The sequence below is a fragment of the Oenanthe melanoleuca genome, chromosome 5, assembly GCF_029582105.1.
Source record: "Oenanthe melanoleuca isolate GR-GAL-2019-014 chromosome 5, OMel1.0, whole genome shotgun sequence".
Classification (NCBI taxonomy): domain Eukaryota; kingdom Metazoa; phylum Chordata; class Aves; order Passeriformes; family Muscicapidae; genus Oenanthe; species Oenanthe melanoleuca.
The window spans coordinates 23193419-23216636 of record NC_079339.1 but is presented as its reverse complement, the minus strand read 5'-3'; the positions used below and the strand labels follow the sequence as shown (position 1 = coordinate 23216636).

General features: G+C 40.8%; 1 protein-coding gene across 5 annotated transcripts in view; it reads left to right on the top strand.

Annotated features, from left to right (window-relative positions):
- The window catches only part of MADD (MAP kinase activating death domain), a 68066-nt gene that overhangs the window by 1664 nt on the left and 43184 nt on the right, over positions 1 to 23218 (top strand). For 3 of the 5 annotated variants that reach the window (XM_056492593.1, XM_056492591.1, XM_056492590.1), the window contains exons 2-9: positions 12097 to 12287; positions 14732 to 15346; positions 17860 to 18163; positions 18483 to 18614; positions 19828 to 19941; positions 20624 to 20704; positions 21872 to 21928; positions 22673 to 22851. In XM_056492593.1, coding sequence (XP_056348568.1) covers positions 12226 to 12287; positions 14732 to 15346; positions 17860 to 18163; positions 18483 to 18614; positions 19828 to 19941; positions 20624 to 20704; positions 21872 to 21928; positions 22673 to 22851 — 1544 coding nt within the window. In that variant the 5' untranslated portion in view covers positions 12097 to 12225. The remainder of the gene's footprint in view (positions 1 to 12096; positions 12288 to 14731; positions 15347 to 17859; positions 18164 to 18482; positions 18615 to 19827; positions 19942 to 20623; positions 20705 to 21871; positions 21929 to 22672; positions 22852 to 23218) is intronic. The other 2 variants (XM_056492594.1, XM_056492592.1) reach the window with 1 other exon arrangement.

Sequence of the window (23218 nt, the reverse complement as noted above, 5' to 3'; positions counted from 1 at the left end):
TGCAAAATCATTAGCAAGTCTCTAGAATGCCTTTGTTTGTAGAATAATACAGCCTTCTCCTCTCTAAAAGATCTTGCACCTGCCTGTCCAGTGGTGCTGCAGTTGTATCACAAGTCTGGACTCCTGTGTTCTTACCAAATTAACAGTTTCCAAGCTGAAACTGAATTGTTTTCCATGTTATTGCTTTTAAAACAATTCTAATTTTACTGGATGGGCAGAAAAAAAGGGAAGCAGTATCCTGACTGAAAGGATGTTGTCTACATAAAATGCATAACATGGCCAAGACAGTTCTAGGATGTGTGTTATATGCTAAAGCCGTGAATGGTGGTGAACCAAAGGCTGTGTGGAAACTGACCAAAAAAAAAAAAAAGTCTTCTGTTTAAAGTTTTCATGGAAAAACATAAATATATACTAGAGGGCAAACCTCTTCTTCAACCATGGTACCATTCTGTAACTCTTTTGAAAGCATTCAGGCTGTGTATGAAATTAATCACAGAATCTCAGAATGTGCTGAGTTGGAAGGGACCCACAAGGGTGATTGAATCCTGCTGGCCCTGCACAGGACCATCCCTAAGAGCCACACCATGTGCCTGAGAGTATTGAGTCCAACTTCTGTTTTAGAAGGATGTGGGGGCCAGAGGAGTAAAAGTTTTGAGGATTTTTAACAGTTATCCTTGCCCACCTAGCCCAAGGAGCTTTTTAGGGTTTAGAGCATCAGGACTGATGGTTCAGTTGAGATGGTTGAAGCATCAGTGCATTTCAGGCCTTACTAAAACACTTGTTCATGTCATCTTCCTGAATTTAATTAGTGTTGGCTTTGATTTTATCTGCCTTGGGCTCCAGGGCATAGAGGCTCATAATTTATAGCTTTTCCCCTCTCACCTCAAGCCTTATCAAATACTCAGGTTCTGTGTAGACAGAATATACCAGGCATGCCTCTGTCAAGATGTTCAGTCTAGTCTATTTAATATCCTCTGTGGCAAGCCAGAAAAACCAAATATTTATGAAAATTTCGAGTATTAAGTTAGAAAGTCACAAGTACTGCTAAATTCTAAGAGAATAAATTTCTTCAAAGTTTTTAATTTCCAGCATTCCAGCTAATAGATTTTCTCTGAAACTCCTTTCCAGATACATTTGTTAGAAGAATGGCTTTCTTTTTTTTGGGAGAAAAATGGGTAGAGATTTAATATGTGAGAGGGGAGTAACAAATGATGTAAAATACAGTGTCTTCCCTGTCATTTCACACTGTCATTTTTAAACTGTATTTGCCATCATACTTACAAGATGGTAATTGATACTTTTATGTTAAAACTTAGTACAGAGGTGAATGGTTCACTTCTTTTCTGTTGGGAAGGAATCGGAGACAGGGAGTGCATGTGTTACAACCCAGATGAATTCCTGAAATATCCTTTGGCCCTGCTGTGCCTGCATTTAAGATACAATGCATTAAATTTCCAGGTCGTTGATGCGGTTATTCAGTGCACTGGTAGAAAATACAGAAACAGCTTCTGATTAGGGATTTGCAGCAATGAGGAAAGGATTTAGAAAAAAAAGAATGAAAGAGCTTGATATGCAAGATTAATATCATGCCCCCAGTTTAAAGAGCTTTCATCTATCTCAAGATATGAATTTTCGTGAAGTAAAAGCATTGTCAGTGACCTAATAAGAAACAAAGTGAAATAAAAATGAGTTCATGAGGCATCAATTAGAAAGGAATGTATTTTAGTGGGATAATCTGTTAATCTGTGGAATAACTGTGATATTTCTTTTGAAGACAAAATGCTTTGCTGCTTTTCCTTCTCTACCTTGAGAGCTATGAAAAACTTACATCAGCCTACTGCTCACTCTCTGTGGCTGAACCTGTATATTTCAGCTGGTCTTTGCTTTGTTGTTCAAGCTAGAAAATAATTTTAGATAAGTTAGATTCTGTCAGAGGATCTCCTTAAGCCTGTCAAAACCACATGGAAATTACTGTTGATTGTTGACAAACATGCTCCTGATTTCTTGAACTAGAATAACCAGCTGAAACCCCAAACCAAGCAAACTGTTCTATGTACTGACCCAGGTACTGCCAGGAGCTCTGAAATATCTTTACACTGGGGAGCTCCCAGATGGGGAGATTGTGCTTGTTGGTGCCCAGAAACCACTGAATTGTGAGAGGTTGTGTTCACTTTAGATCACTACTACTTGCAGGACCCTTGCAGGGATTTAAAAATAAGAAGTGCTGCTTGCATATGCCTAAATTACCTAAGCTGAGGCAGTTCTCATGCTGTGATCCCAGACACTGTAGTAAAATGAGAGACTTGTGTTTCTGTGTTGCTGTGAGAAATAATGCATCAGTGTAGCAGCAAGGAAGAATATTTTATGGTTTTCTGTTTCTTCTACAGCCTTCATGATTTCAAAGAAGCAGCATTTCTCAAAACAGAGCTGGTCATCCTGTTGTCTTCGATGTATTCAGTAATGTTTGTCAGATATCACCTTTGTTTTGTTTGTAACTAATCTCTAAACAGTTGTGAGAATCAGGGAATTAACATTAGCTTCTTTATACAAGGGACAAAGATATGTTGCTGTCAAATTTGTTATCTGATGACCTCCAGGAACTGTGTGTTATCTTTTGAGCAGAGCAACCTTTCATTTCATATCCTGTTACTTTGTCACATCTACAAGATCAGTGCCCTGGTTGTGTCCTGCTTGTCATTATACTCTAACTGAATTTCTCATTGCCGGTGTAAAACTTTGGATTACCTTCTCGCCTGTAGCTTTGACACCAGCTTCCCTGGATCTCTGCTTGCCTGGGTGTCTTGTCCTTGCTCTGGAAAGGCCCCTGTGACAGGAGATGAGGACCTGTGCCTCCATCTGTTTCCATGTCACCAGCTAGTGGGAGGAGTGCTTTTTGTCATACAGATAATTAAGAATCAAAACCAGTATCCACCAAAATTTGCTGCAGCCACAAATGCTGAGCCACTCTGCTGCTGTGCCTGTTTCCTCTTGATAAGCAGTTAAACTGCTCTGCTGGAGCCACGAGCCAGGCACGCTGCTCCTGTCCTCCAGGCCACCTGCTTTCTCCCTTCTCTCTTGTAGTAGTCTGAAGTCATAGCCAGCAGGGTGGTGTTTTCCCTCCTTCCTTTGCCATGGTGACTGCCACTGCCAGTGTCTGGAAGGTCCTCTTGGGAGCCCTTGCTCTGTCATTTGCTGGCTCCCAACAGATGCTTGAGGCGGTTCCTGTCCCTTCTTCACTCTGAGCTTCCTTCCCCCAATGTTTACGTGTGGGTGAGTCTGCCAAACTCGGGCTTCTCACACCCCAGAACTCTTGTAGAGAGAGAATGAGCTTGTGTCTTTTATTTCCTTTCAGTTTTGACCAGCTGGTACTATGAGTTATCACCAAAATTAATAGTGGAATCGGTTTGAGAGTAGGAATTTCTGATCTCCCACGGTGTTGATGAAGAGAAGGGGACGGTGTGTAGGGGGAAGGAATAAAAAGCAGGTGGCACACGTGGGGATACAGGCTGAGTGCTTCTAATACACAAGGCAAAACAGATGTGGGCTCTGAGGTGTTAACAGCCAAATGACTGGATTACTTAAAGTACTTTATTTTCTGGCTCACATTATCCATGTGAACAATGTTTCAGTGTTTCCACACCGGTTGTGAGTGTTCCCCCCTCTGTCTTACAAATGGCTGTAATTTATTGTTGGGATCCCATTTGTGTGACCAATTTCCAGGAAAGAGTTGAATGTGCCTGTATCTGGTGGTGGTGATGCCATGAGTGATGTCTCCTGGCCCAGAGCTGCTCACTGTGGCAAGGGAAAGCACTGAATAATTTAGCAGCTGCAGCCGCATCCAGCAGTTCTCTCAAATGTCACATGCTTGTTGTTTTCTTGTTAATTCTTTTATGGCTGTACATTTATACTATTTGGCTTTTGGAAAAAAACCTTCTGGTGCCTGCGTTATGGGAACTGTGGCCTGCTGCTCAAATGGGAACAGGCAGAGGGCTGGGAATGGAAGCATCTTGTGGGTACTGGGGTCTAGGCTGCACTCAGAAGCAGCACCAGAGTTTCTCAGCTCGAAGCTCAAGCCAAAAGCAGTTCTGCTTTGGAAAAGAATGTAATGCTGTAGTGGTTGCAGGTTGAGGCTAATTTGGCCTGGGGGCATTGCGTGGGTTTTGGTTTGCCCTTCCTTCCTCCCACCCCCACTCCTTGCAATATGTATGAGTGCAGACTTGAGAATCAGTGGAAAGCTGATGAGGTAGAGAAAATAAGAAGGCTCTTGTATTTTGTGATGGTGATGTTTCACAAGGAGGGGCAAAAAAGGACAGACTTCAAAAGAGTTGGCCTTGTGTTACTGTTCTCTCATGCAAATCTCTGGAGATTATTTTTGAATAAGAGATTAATTTAAATTCGAACAGTGTAGAGCAGGAGAACTGGCCAGATTGGCAGAGGGCTTTTATGCCAGAATTTGTTCTATGATCTGTAGTGAGTGGTGCCCTGTACCATGATCCTGCCTGGGAAGGATCACGAGAGAGATGTTTCACACACTAAAGGAGGAGAGGAGAATAAGGTCTTTAACCTGAATTGAAGTGTGTGAAATGTCCTGTAGCTGAGGCTAAAATCTGTCATCTCCTTCCTATTAGGAAGTGGAGTACTATAAAAGGGTGTGCTTTTCCTGCATTAGTTTATTGTTGATGGTTTTCCCCAGGAGTGTAATGGAATAAAATGGATAACAGTGTTTGCATACCATTCTTTCTCACATGTTTATCTCTTGTTTTCTCATTCAAGCCCTGGTCTTGATTTTTCTTCATGGCTTTTGGGTGCCTGCTGGTGGGTGCAGCTGTGGCTCTGTGGGGCAGGTGCTGCTGGAACCACTCCTTTACCTTTGCTGCAAGTTCCTGTCAGGATTGTGTGTTTGTGTTAGCACACTCTGCACGTTCTTCTTGTGGCTGTGCTGCATGTCTGTGGAAGTGTCCTGGGGGTACCTGGATAAGCGGATTTTGTCAGCTGAGTTTGATACTCAGCTTTCCATGGGTAAGAATGACTCCTGATATTTGTAGTACTCGTGGATATGGAAAGCTCATGGGTTGGGAGGCATTTAGCATGTTGCAGAGACTGCACTGTCATCTGGCCTGGGGCCTGCAGAGCCAGGAGGGCTCTGTTTCAGCACTGACTCCAGGCAGTCCTTGTGTCTGGGTGAAGCTTGGTGATGGTGTGGGCAGTGCTGGGAGCAGTGATGCTGGAGCAGAGGGGGCGGAGCGCTGCAGCTGCTCTATAAATATACCCCACAGGCTAAAATCTAGGGACTAAAAGATTGGGTTGCTATGGTGATTGATCTGAATCAGATTACCTGTGGGCCTGTTTTCACAGCATGTGCATGTGTGGTGACTGCGTGATCTTGTATGTACACGGGCTGCTTTAGCCCAGCTTTTGGCTGAAGCAGGAAGGAGAGAGGAAGCAACGCTGAAGGGCTGACATATGGCAGGGACGGGGAAATCTGTCGCTATAGCAACCAGGAACCTGAATCAGTCCAGCTTCACTCGTGATGCTGCAAAAAGGTTCCATCTGTGTGGCATGGTACTTCTGTTGGTGGACTAATTCTGGTCATTTTCAGTCTGTCAGCACCCCTGCCTATGCTACTTCCATTTTGCTCTCCAAAACTAATGTGGAGGCTAAAGATACTTGGCTGTTTCAGTACTGTTTTTAGATGGCAAAGAGATAATATTACTTAGTAGGAAAGACAGAAATCTTTAAATTATTATAATTATTGAGAAAGCCTTCAAAAGAAGTCTTCTTGTATTGCCAAAACCTGTTTTCCCCATTCATTCTTTAATTTTCATTAATCTGATTTGTTCTGTCCTTTTCCTCAAGTTTATTGATGGATGAAAAGTGGAAATAGTTGGGTTGCATCTGCTGTTTTACCTGTAAGAAGCTCATATTGATTGAAGTGATGCATGTGCTCCAGGGCGGATGCTTTTAGAATTTGCCTGCAGTCCTGTTCTCTGCTGGGTGATTTCTTACACTTGGAACTATTCCCTAGGCATTTTTCAGAACCACACCTATGTTACAGATTAGCCATACTAGATAAATATGTCATTGTCTGTTAGGTATGCTTGCAATTCTTTGAAGATGCCCTTTTTTTTTTCTATCCAAAGTGCAAGTATCTTCTTAGGAGTCACAGTGTTGGCATGCACTGCTGCCTTGCCAAGGTGCATGCTTGCACACAAAGCAGCTGCACCAGTATAGCAAGTCTGTCCAGGCTGGATTTTAAAAATTATTCCGTGTTCAGTCAAGTTCTGGAGAAGAGGAGGTGTTCTCATCTCTGTTGTTGTCTGTGTTTCTTGTGTTAGCAGAAACACAGAAATATCTAGATAATAGCAGTAATGAGCTTCCTAGATGTTGCATATTTTAAAGTATAAAACTATTTACAGTGTTGTTAAGCAGAAGAAATGAAAAATGGCTCATGTGAAAAGAGGTCTGTCTGTCTGCTTCTTTAAAAGCTTAGTACAAGCAAAAATAGCATGTGCTATACTAGAGATAATGTCTAGGATAATTTGAAACATACTTGGAAGAAGAAGTAGCCAAAATTTCAGTGGTAAAGATTTCATATAGATTATTAAAATGTCTTAAGACAGGTCAAAGCTACCATGAACAGTTCACATTGTGCTTCCAACCATGTTGTTTCCCGTTCAGCAGGGAATTAAATTGAGTTCCTGCCCACACAGGTGGGATTGGCTGGTACTGAGGTACTCACACCTATTTCTTATAGCTTAGCAGATAGGTCAGTGTGTGTGATGAGAGAGAAAGAAACATAAATAAACCCAAAAGTGGGCATTGAAACTCCTGGCCCTATCTGTGTTTGTTTCACTTTCCACTTAGTTCGGTTGGTGAGTGTTGAGTTCACAGAAAACAATGCACTAAGGTCAGGCTCTTAGAGCTGAACTCAGTACAGACTGTCTTGACTGAGAGTAAATAGCAATTCAGGATGTTCCAAGCAAACTGAAAATTTAGTTCCTTTTGGGTGTGACTGAAAATTTGGTCTTTCACAAGGTGAAATTTCAGTGAACCATAATTTATGTGGCTTCTGTCCTGTAATTTGTTCTGTTTCCTTCACAATTACCTCTTCTTTCTCTTACAAATTAATGTCCCGTGTATGCTCTTTCTTCAGTCATTGTGCAAATAGAGTTGTATGATGCTGATTTGTATTCTAAAGGTATCCATGCACTGGTGAACTGTGCAGTATGATCCTTTTACCAGTTAAAAGCTGGAGATAATGGAAGGAGAAGCCTTTCTGCTACCATCATAATGCATGGAAGAGTTGTAAGGAAAGCAGGGCTTAGCACCTTCCTGTTGTAAATTAATCTGTTGTCTTCATACCAGTTTTGCAAGCAATGATGTAAATACCTGCTGGGTATCATGCAGTTCATTGTAAGCTAGCCCATCAAAGCTGGAAGCCTCTGTGAGGAAAGCACCTGCAGGTGAGTGTGGTGTGTTGACCTTGGCTGGATGCCACTTTTCCACCAAGCCACTCTATCACACTCCTCCTCAGCAGGACAGGGGAAAGAAAATAAGATGGAAAAAACCTTGTGGGTCAAAGTAAAGGCAGTTTAATAAAGCAAAGATTGCATTCATGGCAGCAAAGAAGCCTAAGAAATTTTATTATCTACTTCCCAGAAGCAAGTGCTGTTCCGCCATTTCCTGGGAAGCAGAGCTTCATTAGGTTTAGTGGTTGCTCCAGATTCTAAATGTTTTAAATAATGGATTCCCTGCCTTTCTCCTCCTCTCTCTTAGGTTTTATCCTGAGCTGATGTCATATGGGATATCCTTCTGGTCAGTTTGGGTCAGCAGTCCTGGCTATGTCTCCTCCCAAGACAGTGCATACTCCGCAGCACTGTTGGGGGGAAGGTGTTGGAGAGGAAGCCTTGATGGTGTGCCAGCACTGCTCAGCAGTAGCCAAAACACTGATGTGTTATCTTTCCAGTTAGCAGTACACAGAACATCACTGGGAGAGCTGCTGTGGGGAAAATGACCTCCATCTCAGCCAGACCCTTACAGTGACACAAGTTGTATTAACAGTTTGTTGTACTGAAGTTGTTCTTTGACTAAATTGTTTTGTTCCTCTAGATATGTGTCTGGAATGAGAAGACTCTTAACAAAGATTGAGGACTCCAAGGGATGGATGAAATAGGATTACTGCACAACTCATGTCTCATGGGACTAATGCAGGGCATGGCTCTGATGAAAAGTCTGCTGTGGTTCTTTCATGCTGCCCTTATCCATCGTGTGCTGTGGTGCTTTTCATGAGTGTGTGTGTTTGTTTATTTAGACTTTTATTTCTGGGAGAACTTTAAATTGCAGAATACCGTGCAGATTGTCCTCTAAGAAGTTATACTTCAACCTAAAATGTGGGTGTTTGGGGAATTTTGAAATGCAGAGTAATGCCAGCAATGTTTGTTGTTTTGAACACTTTTTTTTCATCTCAAGTTACTGGTAAGCCGTGGTTTAGTGCTGGTTCTTGCCCTTTGTCTTCGTGCCTAAGCTACGGTGCCAGCTTTTACTAGTGAGTATTGCTGACAGCTGCTACAGTGTGTGGGTAGTGTGAGTTCTCACCAACCCATTCACCATCCATATATGTACTTATTCCAATTTTGGTGTTGTCTGAGACGTGATCTGTTGGTGCAGTGTGTTTCTGTGGTGGGCCTTCACTCTCTGTTTTTCTCTTTTTCTAGAGTTGAAGTTACAGAAAGTCTCTTCTCAAGTGCTGCTGAGCATTCAGCCTTCAAAGGGCTGTTTCCAATATGTTTGCAAAAAGAAAAGACACTGCACAAGATCTTTTCAGAGAAAGCAATCTGAAGTTAAAGCAGCTTGAGAGAGAGAAGAGGTTTTGACATATCAATGTCAAAACCTGTACCATTTCAGAGTCAAGATAATCTCTTGGTTCAGGTTCAAATTCCAACATGAAAGAGGAAAAATTGAAGTATCTCTTGGTTGTTTGATCTATTTCTGTCCTAATGTACTTAGTCTCTAAAATCTAGGAGGTATTGGAAGTATGATAGGAAATCTCTTAGACAGCCCCTGTAGAGGTGCTGTCTGTAGTTCTGTGATCACATTGTGTTCAGTCAAGTCTTCCTGATTCCCTTAACTGCTTTCTTCTACCTTTTCTTTGTGCCTGCACAAGCATTTGTGGGGCACTTGGTGAACCAAGTAAAAGAAAAAAAACCTGGTAAAAACAAAAGTGGCAAGGCACAAGAAGGGAGAGTGTTAGGTTTAGTCTAGATCAATTCCAAACTCTGTTTACCAGTAGCTGCACAAACTCTTCTGCCAGCAGAGAAGGGAATGACTGGCCTGAAAGCAAGCTTTTGGCACATAGGAGGGGGAGGCAGGACTGGAACGCTTGTTTGTGTTGCCTTATACAGATCATCAACTGTGGTGTCTGATTCCAAGCAGGAGTAGGAAGATGAGTTCCAACAAAGGCTGATGTAATGCTCTTCTAAGTGCTGTCATCAGCCATTGCTAGATCTCTGAAGAAGACATAGATTGGATAGAGGAAGGCAAAAAACCTACACTTGGTTCTAATTCTTCTATCTCTTGCTCCAATCCAACAGCAATTCTTCTTCCCAAAAAAAGCTGTTGTCCTCTTATGCCTCACTGTAACTTTTGTGTTGTTAAGTGTGGCAAATCAGTAAAGGTGGCTCCGGAAACCCTGGCACAACATCTGCATCAATCTGGTCTCCCTTGAACTTGTGTTACAACAGAAAGCAGAAATCAAGGAAAGTGCTCAGATCTTTTTTAAAAAACAGAAACTTCAGTGTCTGACGTCAGTGGGATGTAACTTCAGCCATTCCAGGGACAGTGAAAATCCTGCATATATTCCTTGTACTTGTCTGCTCAGATATTCTTGAAATGTCATCGTTTCTGAGACCTTCATAATGCATACCTTGCTAACTCCTTTGCAGAGCTGTGGGAAATGTGTGTAAGGAGTTGCAGTCATGAGACAAATGCAATGTATTTTCTCCACCTTCACTAAGGGGTTGGGTAACCTCTGTTTTTGAGGTTTGGTTACCACTAAGTAGCAGAATTTCCTCGAAGTCGTACTTCCAGATTGCGTTGCAATGACTTATTGCTGTGCCCCTGTCTGTGACTGAGCAGTTTGTTCCTTAAAGAGTTCTGGTAAAGCCATTCGGAAAGAAAACAGATAATGTAGTTCTTCAAACTGGAGACCAAAAGGACCACTTGATATCCCAACTTCATCTTGTTCCTCTTGAGTTTTTCTATGCCAAGATATTTGCAGAATATCAAGGATCAAGAGCTTTTCCAGGACTGATTCTACAATGTTTTCAATAATGTCATTAAAATGTAGAAACATAAACTTTGCTTCCTGTGTCTGCATTTTCTCTGTTGTTCAGAGAAGATAATTTACAGTAGTCCTGCTCAGAGAAGATAATTCATAGTGCTGTTACTTAGGAATCTACAGTGACTGTAGTTGATGATCTACTAAAATCATGCCACAAAGTTTCACAAAATGTGGGATTTTTATGTGTGAGGGTTAAAGTTTCTTTCAGTTTATTATTCCTTAATTAGTACTTACTGACTAGTATGACTTTCCTTTTTTTGTAATATATACATTCTTTTTTGTTCTTACTGTTGTAATGTTTTTGTCTTCTTACTGCCATTTGGAGAGCTAATGAATAAAATTTCCCTGCTCTGTCCTTGCAATGTGAAGGACTGGGAAAAAAACAGATCTATTGCTGGACTTTGAATGTGACTCTGAGATGCTGACAATTTCAGTGCTTATGAAGTAATGAGGGAAACATAAAGAAAATTACCTGATTTTGCTGAGATTTACAGGTTGTTAGTCAAGATGTTATACTTTTATACAAATAAAATCTAAACATTTATGCTGCAGAACAGAAAGATTTTAGTACAGTAATAATAATTCTATGATGGCCTTAGGATGTAAACATGAACTGAAATGGAAACCTTATTCTGAATATGCCCCAGAAGGCAATCAATTCAAATTTTTAATATAAAATAACTCTTACTAAAAATTTCATTGGAATGCTCAGTAAACTTCTAGAATATTTTGAGCATCTCTGATTTTTAGAGTTTCTGAAACCTTTCAGTTTCAGGAAGTTTCTGTTTTCAGGTTGGTTTCAAGCACTGTAGGGAACAGTGTAACATGGAACTGTATTACTTTTTAAAACTTTATTTTTCTCCCTGTTCTTCCATGAATTCTATGAACTATGAATGAATATGAACTATCCAGAATTATTTTCTGGATATCTATTAAGCATAATTATTGACAAGTAGTAATGCTGCAGTAAAATCTCAGTTTTACCAAGAGGATCTTTCTATCATAAAGTATTCAGAGAAATTAGCTGCAGGAGGCATTGGTATGAAGAGTAAGGAATGAAGTTAAACAAGATAAATGGAACTGAATGAATTTGGTGAAAAACAGTACAATTTACAAGATGCTGTTTTGCTATTGCAAACCAATTCTGTAGAGCTGCAGTTCTGTATCTTCACAGAAAAAGTGTTAGAGATCACAGTCTTTGAGAATTGTGGAGATCATTCCTGCTGACAGCCATTTGCAGATTTGGGACGGTGAGATGCATTTTATGAAATTGGATTTCTGGTGTTACCCCTTCTTTAGTTGTTCGTTTTATCATGAGCTAAAGTTCAGGCTCTGTTTTTTTTTTTTTTGTTTTCTTCAGTCTTGCCTATTGAAGCTCCCTTCCCAAGCACTCTCAGGATCTCATGGATTTGCCTAAGCAACACACAAACCATTTAATGAGTAGCTCTTTGCCAGTGGTAGGCAGCTTTGTTTGTGTGTGTTCTCCCTTAGAACAGAATCATAGACTCATTTACATTGGAAAAGGCCTCTAATATGATTGACTCCAACCATGAATTCTTGAGATACTCTTGTACTTTTTTTGTGTGTTTTTCATCTCTCTGCTTTTGTGGGCATATGGCTGTATTTTTATACTTGTAGAGATATGTGGATGACCATGACTCACAAAACTTTGAGGTTTTTGGGAATATAATTAAGTTGCTTGTATGTATTGGATATTCCTGGTTGTCTTTTGACACTCTTGCTTTTCTTGGTTGTAGATTGGACTTGGCAAACAGCTCCAAGTAGATTCTGTTCCCCAAGGCAGGATCACGGCTGATGGGATAACTGACCACTGGATCAATGAACAGGAATTCCTTGAGATGACATAGGGAGGGGCATCAAGGACAATGGTGCAGAAAAAGAAAATCTGCTCTCGGCTACTTGACTATCTTGTGATCATTGGAGCCAGGTAATGTGAAACAGTCTCAGCAGAGCTTTTGCTTGGGCAGTAGAGTGGGGATAAATAGCCTTGCATCCACTGATGAAGACTTGCCTGATGCTCAGGAAGTGCTGTCCGAAATGTGTGCAGACTGCTCCCCTAAGGGGATCACCTGCTTGAGCCAGGGCACTTCTTGAAAGATACTAGTGCTGTCAGAGTTTTTTAACTTGTGGTCTTTAGACTTTTCAAGGGTCTGCAAAGAAAACTGAATTTATTTATCACTCTCTGGTAGTCTATGTCAGGACAGAGGGATTCACAAATTGAAAACACTGAAAACTAAATGCAAGTAAAATACAAGTTTTCTACTACTTTTACTGCTAGGAATGTACTACTAGTAGAATAATACTACTTTTCTGGCTTTTGAAATGTAGTCTGTAAACTCAGTTAAAAAAATCTGGAACTTGCTTTACTTGGCTGTTTCTCCCTCTAATACTTATTTATCCTCACAGGAATGACATGAATGCTTTCTGGTTTTAGAAAGATAAAATGTTATGCATATTTATTTAAGGCACATATGAAATGTAGGGTTGATGTGTTCTGTTTGTCAAACATATAGGTGCTCAGTAAATGTTATTTTTTCCCTATTCAAAGTTTATGTAGCAGCTTTCTGCAAATTCTATGTAATGGGTGTATCCCAATACCTATTTTGCTTTAATTTCAAAATATCAGTGGTTCATGTTCATCAGCCTGTTGCTGTATCTCTTGCTTTCTTTTCAGAATACTTTGAATGCAATATGTAAAATAGGCTGAGTGGAGGAAATGTCATAATCCTGACTAATAGTTATTTTATTATTGCATTTTATGGACAGAATACTGAAATAGTTTAATACTTCTTACTGTCTGTAGGAAAACAACCAAGTTTTCTACATGTGTATCACCAACTAGGAAGAGGAGGGAGAAATGTTAGCTGCCTCCTCCAGTGAAGCTTATAGTGTCTGATGTTTTCACTTAGAAATTTGCTTCTATCACTTCTGGACTGCTACAGTTCTCTTGCTTTTTGCCAGCCCGTGCTGGTTAGACTGCTGCTGCTCAGAGGTGCTGTCTCTTGGCACTTTGGCAGATGCCTATGATGAGAGATGGAGCTGACTAAAGTAGCTTCTCCTGCAAAGCCTTTAGGAGCTCCATGTGGCCTTTACTGTTACATCTTGTTATCCACTGTGCCCAAAGAGCAATGCTTTTTGGAACTGTTAGCTTCAAACTTTCTCAGTGTCTGAGAAAACTCTGTCCTTACAGCTCATATTACAGCAAAGGCATGAAGCGGTGATACGTGCACTTGTTCTTTGTTGATGATATTTTTTTTGGACCATTTGCTGCCAAATAGACTCTCTAAATAGTACCAGCATTATTTGACATTTCTTTTTTATCAGATGATGCATTAGTTGTGTCTATTAACATATAAAAGCATTTTAGTGTCTCTTTTTTTTTTCATACAGTATTTCAGTATCTAGCTATACAGGCAGTATAAATCTTGTTACCAGTTTTATTATTAAAGCAGTTTTACTTAATAAAAAAAACCATTAGTTTGGAAGAATTAGTCAGCAGAGCTATTTACACCAGTGATTTTCTTCTGTAAATTATGAACATTCTATTACTACTTGTTTGATTTTTTTTCACATCTCTTACATGAGAAAAGCAAGTGTCATTTGTATTTTGAAATATGCAAAAGTGTAATATCTTGAAAGAATCTAGAAAATTAGGAAATAACAGTATTGCCTTTCTGTCTTCATGTTTCTGTAGTGATTTGTGTTGAAAAGATTAGTGAGTCACAGTGGTAAATAGCTGTGCATGTTATGATACAGTTTTTATACAAATTACACTTTAAATCCCAGTTGAAAATCAAACATATGTTTGTGTGGTTGCTAGAACTTTTTAATGAAAGTGTTTTTAGGATGAGGTTCATATCACTGTACTGTTCATCTGAGTTCTTTCCTTGTAAATTCTTGCTTTCCCAGTTAGGAATTAATATTGGGTTTTCTCATGTAATTTTTCATCTTGTTCATAATTGGCTGAAATCTAGGAGCTTTCCCTCTTACTGTGTATTTGAAGAGGAACAATGTGTTTCCTACCGAAGTGTTGCCCAGAGACCTGTGCAGTTAAATAATTTTGAACATGACAATAAAGTGTTCTCCTGGGAACAACATATTCCTGGAAAGCTTTTTCTTAATCTGATTTGAACAGACTCCTTGCTAATGATTGTATAGACTTAAGACTTCTTTACTTAACCTTTCTGCCTTGTGCTAGTGGGTGAGCTTTGTTGCTAGTGACTGAGAATCTGCACTTTCCCTGGATAGTAGGGAAGAGAGGAAACAAATATGAAGCTGAATCCACAGACTCCTGACACATTAGTAGGAAGTTCCCAGAAATATTTATGATTAGTCAACTATGTATGGGTTTTTTTGTTTGCTTCCGTGTAGGCACCCAAGCAGCGACAGTGTTGCTCAGACCCCTGAACTGCTGCGGCGTTACCCTCTGGAGGACCACGCCGACTTTCCTCTGCCGCCCGACGTCGTGTTCTTCTGCCAGCCAGAGGGATGCCTGAGCGTGCGGCAAAAGCGCATGAGCTTCCGTGACGACACTTCCTTCGTCTTCACCCTCACAGACAAGGATACCGGGGTCACGCGCTATGGAATCTGCGTCAACTTCTACCGCTCCTTCCAGAAGCGGGTGCCCAAGGAGAAGGGAGAGGGCGCAGGGGGACATCGAGCTCGAGAGGGACAGAAGGTCCCCAAGTCTGGGGATGCAGCAGCACCCTCGGAGGAAGTGGGCACGGAGAGCTCGGAGAGCGGCTCTTCCCTGCAGGCTCCCAGCGCAGAGTCCACCCCCGACGTGAACCGCTCTCCGCGCATTAAGCGCCTGGCCAAAGGCAGCCATCGCTCTCGGAACAGCACTCTGACTTCCCTCTGCATCCTCAGCCATTATCCCTTCTTTTCCACCTTCCGCGAGTGTCTCTACACCCTCAAGAGACTTGTGGACTGCTGTAGTGAGAGACTGTTGGGCAAGAAGTTGGGGATTCCTCGTGGGGTGCAGAGGTATGTGGATTCATTTGCACGGTAAATTGTGGCTGCAGGTGTGGTTGCAGAAGCAGCCAAACACTAAGGGATGGCCTTTTTCATTGTTTAAACCCAGGTTCACAGTAAGAAAAGGAAATTTTAATAACAATTTATTTAAAACTTCTCTCTTTGATTCTGTAAACTGATATGATTTTCATTTATGATACACCTAAGGAGGCACTACCCTCCTGATGACTGAAGTTGAGTGCTGATGCTGTTACTGTTGCTTTGGCATTTAAGCTCTGGCAGTATATGTCAGGACTGATTCTCTGGGAAATTAGAAGCAGCCAAGAAATAACAGAGAATTTCCACTTGGGGCAGGAGGGAAATGATGAAAATGTTCTTAACAAGCTTATGAAACAGTCTGAACTGCAGCGTGGGAGAGAAAAGACTAGCGAAGCAGGATCAGCTGAAATAGGTCAAAGTACAATATTTGAAAGAGAGAGGGGGAGAGACAGAAAACAAAACAGTTGTCTAGGAAACACGGGAATGGTTGTTGGTGACAGCAAATTGACAGGAACTTGATGTATATTTAATATAATGTAGTAATCTTAATATATCTGCTGTTGCAGTGTTGAGTATGTAACAGAAGCAGTTACACTGTAGGGTGTGGAAGGAACAATATTTTTTATGTATTTCAGTCACGGATGTGTATCTATGCTACTGTGCCTGGCACCTTCATTTCCTTTCCAATGTGCTAACTAAATAGAAAAGGTATGAAATGAATCTTTGGAGAAGCAGGGGATTATCTCAACAGTTTGAAGGACAGGACTGTGAGATAGTACATAATGTGAGTTAAGTAGCTTGGTACACTCCAAATTAAACTTGTCAAAAGCAAAAAATGACAGGATTATAATTATTATAATTTTTATCTTTGTAAGCTCTTTACATTTTGCATGAAATGGAAAATGTGTCCTATTCATAGAGAAGTGGCCTACTTCTTGGGCTACTGCCCTGAAATGAGTGTTCTGGGCTAGTATGACTGATTCCCGCATTAGCAGATTTATCACTTGAGTCCACTGATGGAGAATAAATTATGTTGTCAGAGCAAAACTTCTCCCCTCAATGGAAATATGTGTAAAGGAATGTTATTTTGTCACTTGGTTTAGCCTGATAATTACTGAGGAAAAAACACCCCTCTGAATTTCATGATTTTCCTCAATTTGGTATTTGTACAATGTGTGGTATTTGAAAAATTTGCTCCTATTGTACATAATTCTTAAAGAGAATAATTTAGTGATGGATGAGGATGGCAAGAGAAGGGATTCTGAGCATCCATCTCTGGGAAAAGTAAAGCAGCAGGTTTGAATTACCGTGTGGATTTTCTAGTGGTGACCTGGAAAAGTAGAATAGTTTTGAAGTGGTGGCTGAATAAAGGTGAAACTGAATCCTTACATCTAGAAAAAGGTGGAGCACACGTCTTAGCAGCCTAATGTCTCATGCATGTCAAGTAGCTGAAGGAAGAGTGCAGGATGAGAAGCATCACAGTTCCTCAGAGGTGTATCACGTATTCAGCATAATCTCAAATTGCCCATATTTTGAGCCATCCAAATTTCTCTAATTATTCTGTCTTTGTGAAACGTCCAGTGTCATACTCTTTTTTTCCTTTTAGTTTTTTTTTTTTAAAGTTGTGAACTGTAAGATAGAACCTCCAATTTGAACCCACGGCTTTCTAAGGGATCTGTTACAGTAACTCAAGATATTTATCAGGCTGAAGTTGTTTGGAGAATGAATACAGAAGGTTTGACTGTGCTTCCCTTGTCAGACCCAGTTTTGAGTGTTGATGCTCTGAAGGCACTGAGCAATGCTGTACATGCTTTTGGCCAGCCTGTCTGTGAGCTGCAGGTTTGCAGATTGCCAGTTTAGGGTGTGGAAAGCTTGCTGCTTATTTTGCTGAGATACCTAAATGTTTTCTACATAGCTTTCAGAGATTTAGCTGAAATAGATCCATTTTTTCCCAGGTTCTTCAGCCTTTAAGAATGATACAGTGCAATTTAGGGCAGAATGATGAAGGGTATTTTATCATGCCTAAACATCTGGCAGATCTTGGATGTGGCATATTTTTATTATCTCAGGTTTAATTCCTATTCTTGCAAAGGCTTGTAGACTGCTAGAAGCAGAGTCCTGCAGTTAATCTGCTACAGTTCTGGATGAGATGGAGAGTGTCCTGTGTGCCTGCTGAATTTCAAGCGTGAGGATGTTGAGAGTTCTTCAGAGATCTGGACCTGCCTGAACCCTTTAAATGTGTGAATGAAGTCTGAAGTGACATACATACTTGTGTTGATTCCTGCCACAGAAAGATTTATTCTTGCTCACGTTGTGGGTTGTATCAGTAAGCTTAAATGCCTATCTTCCATTCCTTTGTGCGATCAAATGTTTGTCAGTTGCCTCTTTCAATCCTTGCTGGATGTACCCTTTCTGTGGAAGAGCCTTGCAGAATGGCTGTCCAGTGAAGTTCCAGGAGTGCTAACCTTGGCGTTCTCCCTGTCCAGGGACACGATGTGGCGGATTTTCACAGGCTCCCTGCTGGTGGAAGAGAAGTCCAGCGTGTTGCTTCACGACTTGCGGGAGATTGAGGCTTGGATCTACCGGTTGCTCCGCTCCCCCATGCCCGTTGCTGGGCAGAAGCGCGTGGATGTGGAGGTCCTGCCACACGAGCTGCAGCCAGCTTTGACCTTTGCTCTTCCTGATCCATCCCGCTTCACTTTGGTGGATTTCCCATTACATCTGCCTTTGGAGTTATTGGGAGTGGATGCCTGCCTGCAGGTGCTGACCTGCATCCTTCTGGAGCACAAGGTAAGAAGTGAGGAGTTGATCTTTGATAAGTATGTAGGAAGTTTTGCCCTCTTCAAAACCTGGGTAGGCTGGATGTGTAGAAGTGTCTCTCTGTGCTGCCTGGAATTAATTTTCTGAGGTTCCGTTTTGAAAAGTTCTGTTCTGACTCAAAAAGACACCCAAAGCTTGTTTGCAGACAGATTAATGGAGGGTTATCCAGCTCACAGCCATCAAATTTGAATCTGCAGAAATCGCAAATCTGTGGTCTTTGTATACACCTGAGAGGAGTATTAGAAGTGAATGGTTGCTGAAGAGCTAATGGGAATTTCTTTGGTTGCAGGTTGTATTGCAGTCCCGAGATTATAATGCACTTTCAATGTCTGTGATGGCCTTTGTGGCCATGATCTACCCATTAGAGTACATGTTCCCAGTGATCCCTCTGCTTCCCACGTGCATGGCCTCTGCAGAGCAGGTACATATTTCTCCTTTATTGGTCTTTCACAAAAGATGTTTCTGTGATGTCTAAAACTCATACAGTTGTAGTCCATTTTTCATTCACTATCTTCTCAGAGATTGTATCAAAGTTTATCTTGCAAAGAACATTGCTTGAGTGTGATTATTTAAATCAGAGGTAACACCACTAATGTAGGATATCTTCAGAGCATGCTCAGTGAAGAGAACGATTCAAAGCAGTAGTTTACAAACAGTAGACTGAACAGCCATAGATTGACAATATTATGATGATATTTGCCCCCTTCCCCCTCTGAGAATTAAAGTTTGTCAATGAGGGTCCAGTATAATATTTAAGGATGCTTGAGGGCCAGAGTTCAGAAACTATTGCCTGCTGTCTCAGAAATAAGAAGTGTGTTACTTCAGCAGGGAGCCTGGGTTTAGCCAATAGTCATCTCTTTTCAGGAGCTCATTATTCTGCTTGAAAAGATAGAAAAATATAGATAGGCCATCTTACTACTTCAGTGCTATTCTGCAACTGATGCTGCATGTTTGTTTTTGTACCACTCCTTGGAGGTGACCAACAGTTCTAGATTAAAAGAATAAATTAGCCTCCCAAACCAGTGGGTTCAAGCTGCTACATGCCTAGTTGATTTAAACCTTTTTCCTCTGCTCATACCCTTGTCAAAAGCAACCCGAATTTCCCCATAGGTTTTCAAGATACATCTGAAAAAATGTGTCTATCTTGTACTTCCTAGAGATGGTATTATTTTGAAACCAAATTACCACTACAAGCATAAGGATTAAGTCCTTGTATGTGCCTATTTAAAATGGCACAGACTCAGTTTGAGCTGAGGATGTATTCACCCAGGACTTCCTGCTGTTCAACTTAGGCTCTTACTCTGAACATTTTTTTTTTTTGACCATGATAGACATGGGAAGCTGTTTCCAAAGAGCCATGTAGCCGTATAAATTATGTCCTGGGTGGGAGTGGGACATAGGAGATGGAAATGTGTTTTCTCCTGGATGAAAATTGAGGCTTTCTGAGCAGGAGCCTTTTTTATTTTTCTCTTTTTTTGTGCTTCCATTGTATGGTATTTATTACTTATTTATCAATGCCTTTTGTGTTGTCTACTCTGCTATAAACATACTGTAGTCAGTAAATAAATATTTGGGAAGAATATGGTGATATCAAATGCAGATCTTGTTGTTAGTAAAGTCTGTCTTTCTCTCAGTTGCTTCTAGCCCCTACACCTTACATCATTGGTGTTCCAGCAAGTTTCTTCCTTTACAAACTGGATTTTAAAATGCCTGATGATGTATGGCTTATTGACCTGGATACCAATAGGGTAAGTGGCACCCATAAGAACTTGTGGCTTTGTTTCCAGGAACTGTGTACTGTCACCAGTGTATCCACTAAGAATTTAGAAATGCCTGGTCTCAGTCTGCCTTTGCCACTCCCATCTCAAACTTCAGGATTCCATTCCTTGTTGTGTCTCAAGGTCCCTTTGTCTTTTGCACTTGGCATCCTTTTTCAGTTAATTGATCTGGCTATATCATTAGAAGGTAAATCCTCAAGCAAATTACAGAACTTTCTTCTTGACTAATTGTCAGCCTTGTCTTATAGCCTTACCTAAGAAACCCAGTCTTTTAAGAGCCTTCCCACAGCCTTGGTTGTCATGATTCAAGTGGGGCTATGTAGCTCACTTTCTGCAAGGATATGAGCAAGGCTGAGTCAAGGAAAATGTGTATAACATCATCTACTTGATGGAAAGTGTGGGTTGATTCAAACTTCTCATTTTTGTGGTAAATGATAAAGTTTCTCCGCTGTTTGTAATATTGTAAACAATAACAACCATAAAGAAGTGAAAAGCAGATGTCTGTGTCTGAGTTTTTGGGTTTTTTAAAACTCTTATTTTACTTTTGTGTCTTTTATTCCTTGGTGTCTGAAATGCTGGAGATTCAAGGCATTATGTTTTGGAAATTACTACAGCTAGGGAAATTTTAGTCTGTTATTGTGCTTAATTCCAGGTGATTGTTCCCACAAATGCAGAATCTTTGCCAGCACTGCCGGAACCAGAAGCTTCAGAGCTGAAAAAGCATCTGAAACAGGTAATGTGCACTTTGGGGAAAGGACTGAGATTCATTAGAACATAGCATATGTAGTGTTGCCCAGCTCTTCTGCTACAGTGGATAAGAGTGCAAATCAGTGAATGTAAAGCTGAAATGTCCCTGTAGACAAACAGATGGTTTCTTATTTTTACTGTTGTTTGGGGCTAACTTGTTTCCAGTCGATGCAGAAAGTTCCAGTTTCCTCCTTTACGTTTGCCATGTGGGCTTTAAACTCTGACTTGATCCATCAAGCTATGATCATCTTTGTTTCCCCTCCATTCACAGATCTGTGTGTGAAGTATCAGTCTCTCCTCTCAGGTCCTGCTAAGCCATTAATCAGCTTGGGTCATCCTGGCTGATCGTGTCAAGCAGGTTTTATCTCTTTATTTCTGTTTCCCTTATGCACGCTGCATGCAGTATCTAAAGGTAAAGTGTTTTAATAATGTGATGAGGTTTGCTCTTTCTCTTTCCTCATAGACCAGGAGAGCAAAGTGTGCAACCTCTCTGATATCCCAGTACCTGCTGTCAGCACAGATGGAAGTGATGTGTTGCCTGGAGTTTTGTTAGATCAACCTTCCCCTCACTGCTGCCTCACCCCCTTGCAATTTCAGGCACTATTTAGCAAAACTTTCTCACTAGTACAAGGGCAAACTCAAGTATCAGAAGAATAAATTTCAATTTTTTAAAAGACATATTTATAATTCTCAGAGTGTTCACCCAAATTCAGCTTACATCCCCTGTGTATTCCTATGGACGTTGTCATTAAAGGTTTGCCTTTGGCAAATGAGTGCTGCTGGTACAAAGTAGACAAATTATGGCCCACATTACTAAGGTTAACACTTCTGTGTGCCTTTGGGTCTTAGAGTCAATAAATGAATTTCAGAATATCTGCTTTTGAAGTGTTGTAGAGTTCTTAGCTGCATCGTTAAGGACAACAGGCTTGCCAGTTTCCAAAGTGGCCAGATATGAATGTTTGGGGGTGGGGCAGTTATACCTCTTTCCTAAGATGTGTCTATTCTGTGGTCCCTTTTGTTTTCCTCTCATTTGTGATATTTGGTAGTAATAGATATTTTTTTTCCTTCCATCTGTTTCTCTGTGGTCATGTGTTCGTCTTGGCTCTGATGGGCTGCTGTGGTGTTATCATATGATCTTCCATCTTGCCTCCAGTGTCTGGTTAGCATGACTGCAATCACTCAGAAACAGCTGCTCACTCCTGACAACAAGGTTCTTTATTTTATTCTTTTCCCCTCAATTTTCCATTTTACCCTTTTCCTTTGGATTTTTTTAATTGTTTGTTAGCTTATTTGTTTTGCTTTTATATATTTATTTATTTTTTATATGAAAAGATGAAGCCTCAGGGCAAATGGGAAAAATGAGGAAGATTAGGATAGTTCTGGGTGTCCAGGACTGATTCACCATTTGTGATGCTCCTTGAAGACTTTATGAGGGCTGAAGAGGTAGCTTTATGGACAGATGAAGACTTCATTCAAATGGAAGGTGAAGGTTTTCAGGGATACAAGCATATGTTTGTGTAGAGGTGTCTCCACATTTTCCTGGAATATCAAATTACTGGTTGAATAGCCACCCTTAAGGGCAAGTTTCAAGGCCTGTAGTTCCCAAGATGTATTCAAATTTCACACGGAAATAACTCTACAAGTAGAGTTATGGAGTGCCATACTACTGGTCCAATTAGGACTATCAGTTTTCCTGTCATGAATGATCTAGCAAAGTGGAATTCTGTGCTTCTCCTTGGCTGGCTCCAGGACTGTTTCAGCATTGAGGAGATCATTTTGACAATCAACATAAAGGAGGGCCTGGAGATGCTTGTTGACTCATCGTGGAGGTGGTTTAAGACAAATTAATGGAGCATGCATAATTGTTGCAATTGCCTAGAGGGCAGGGTAGCTCTGATCTTTTGTTCCTTGAATAACTGTTCTTGCTGAATGTGTGCATAATGTCCTTCAATAGGCCCTGGCCAGCATGAGCCTGAATACTCAGCCCATTCTTAATCTAGAGAAGTTTCATGATGGGCAGGAGGTGCCTCTGCTGCTGGGAAGACCACAGAATGATTTGCAGTCTACTCCCTCCACGGAATTCAACCCTTTGATCTATGGAAATGATGTGGACTCTGTTGATGTGGCTACCAGGTGAGTCATTGGGCCTTCATAAGAGGGCAGCACAAACATTTCCATGGGTGAAAGCATCTGTCAGGTACTATTGTACATTCTACTTGACATCATGTGGGAGAAAAAAACAGTAATGATGGTGTTTATCTCATATCTGTTACCTGCATGAGCATAACTGTGTATCTTGAGGGGGTGTTTTGCTTCTTGCATTTTCCTATAGATCATCCACTTTACCTGGATTTGTCAGTCTGATACTGTAACCTCAGCTTTAATCACAAGCCTTGAACTACAGAAGAAAAATGTCCTTGGACTTAGGTGTAACCTCAGCTAGTAGAAACAGAATGATATCCTTCACTGAGTGTGTGTTTGTGTTAAGATGGTGAATTGG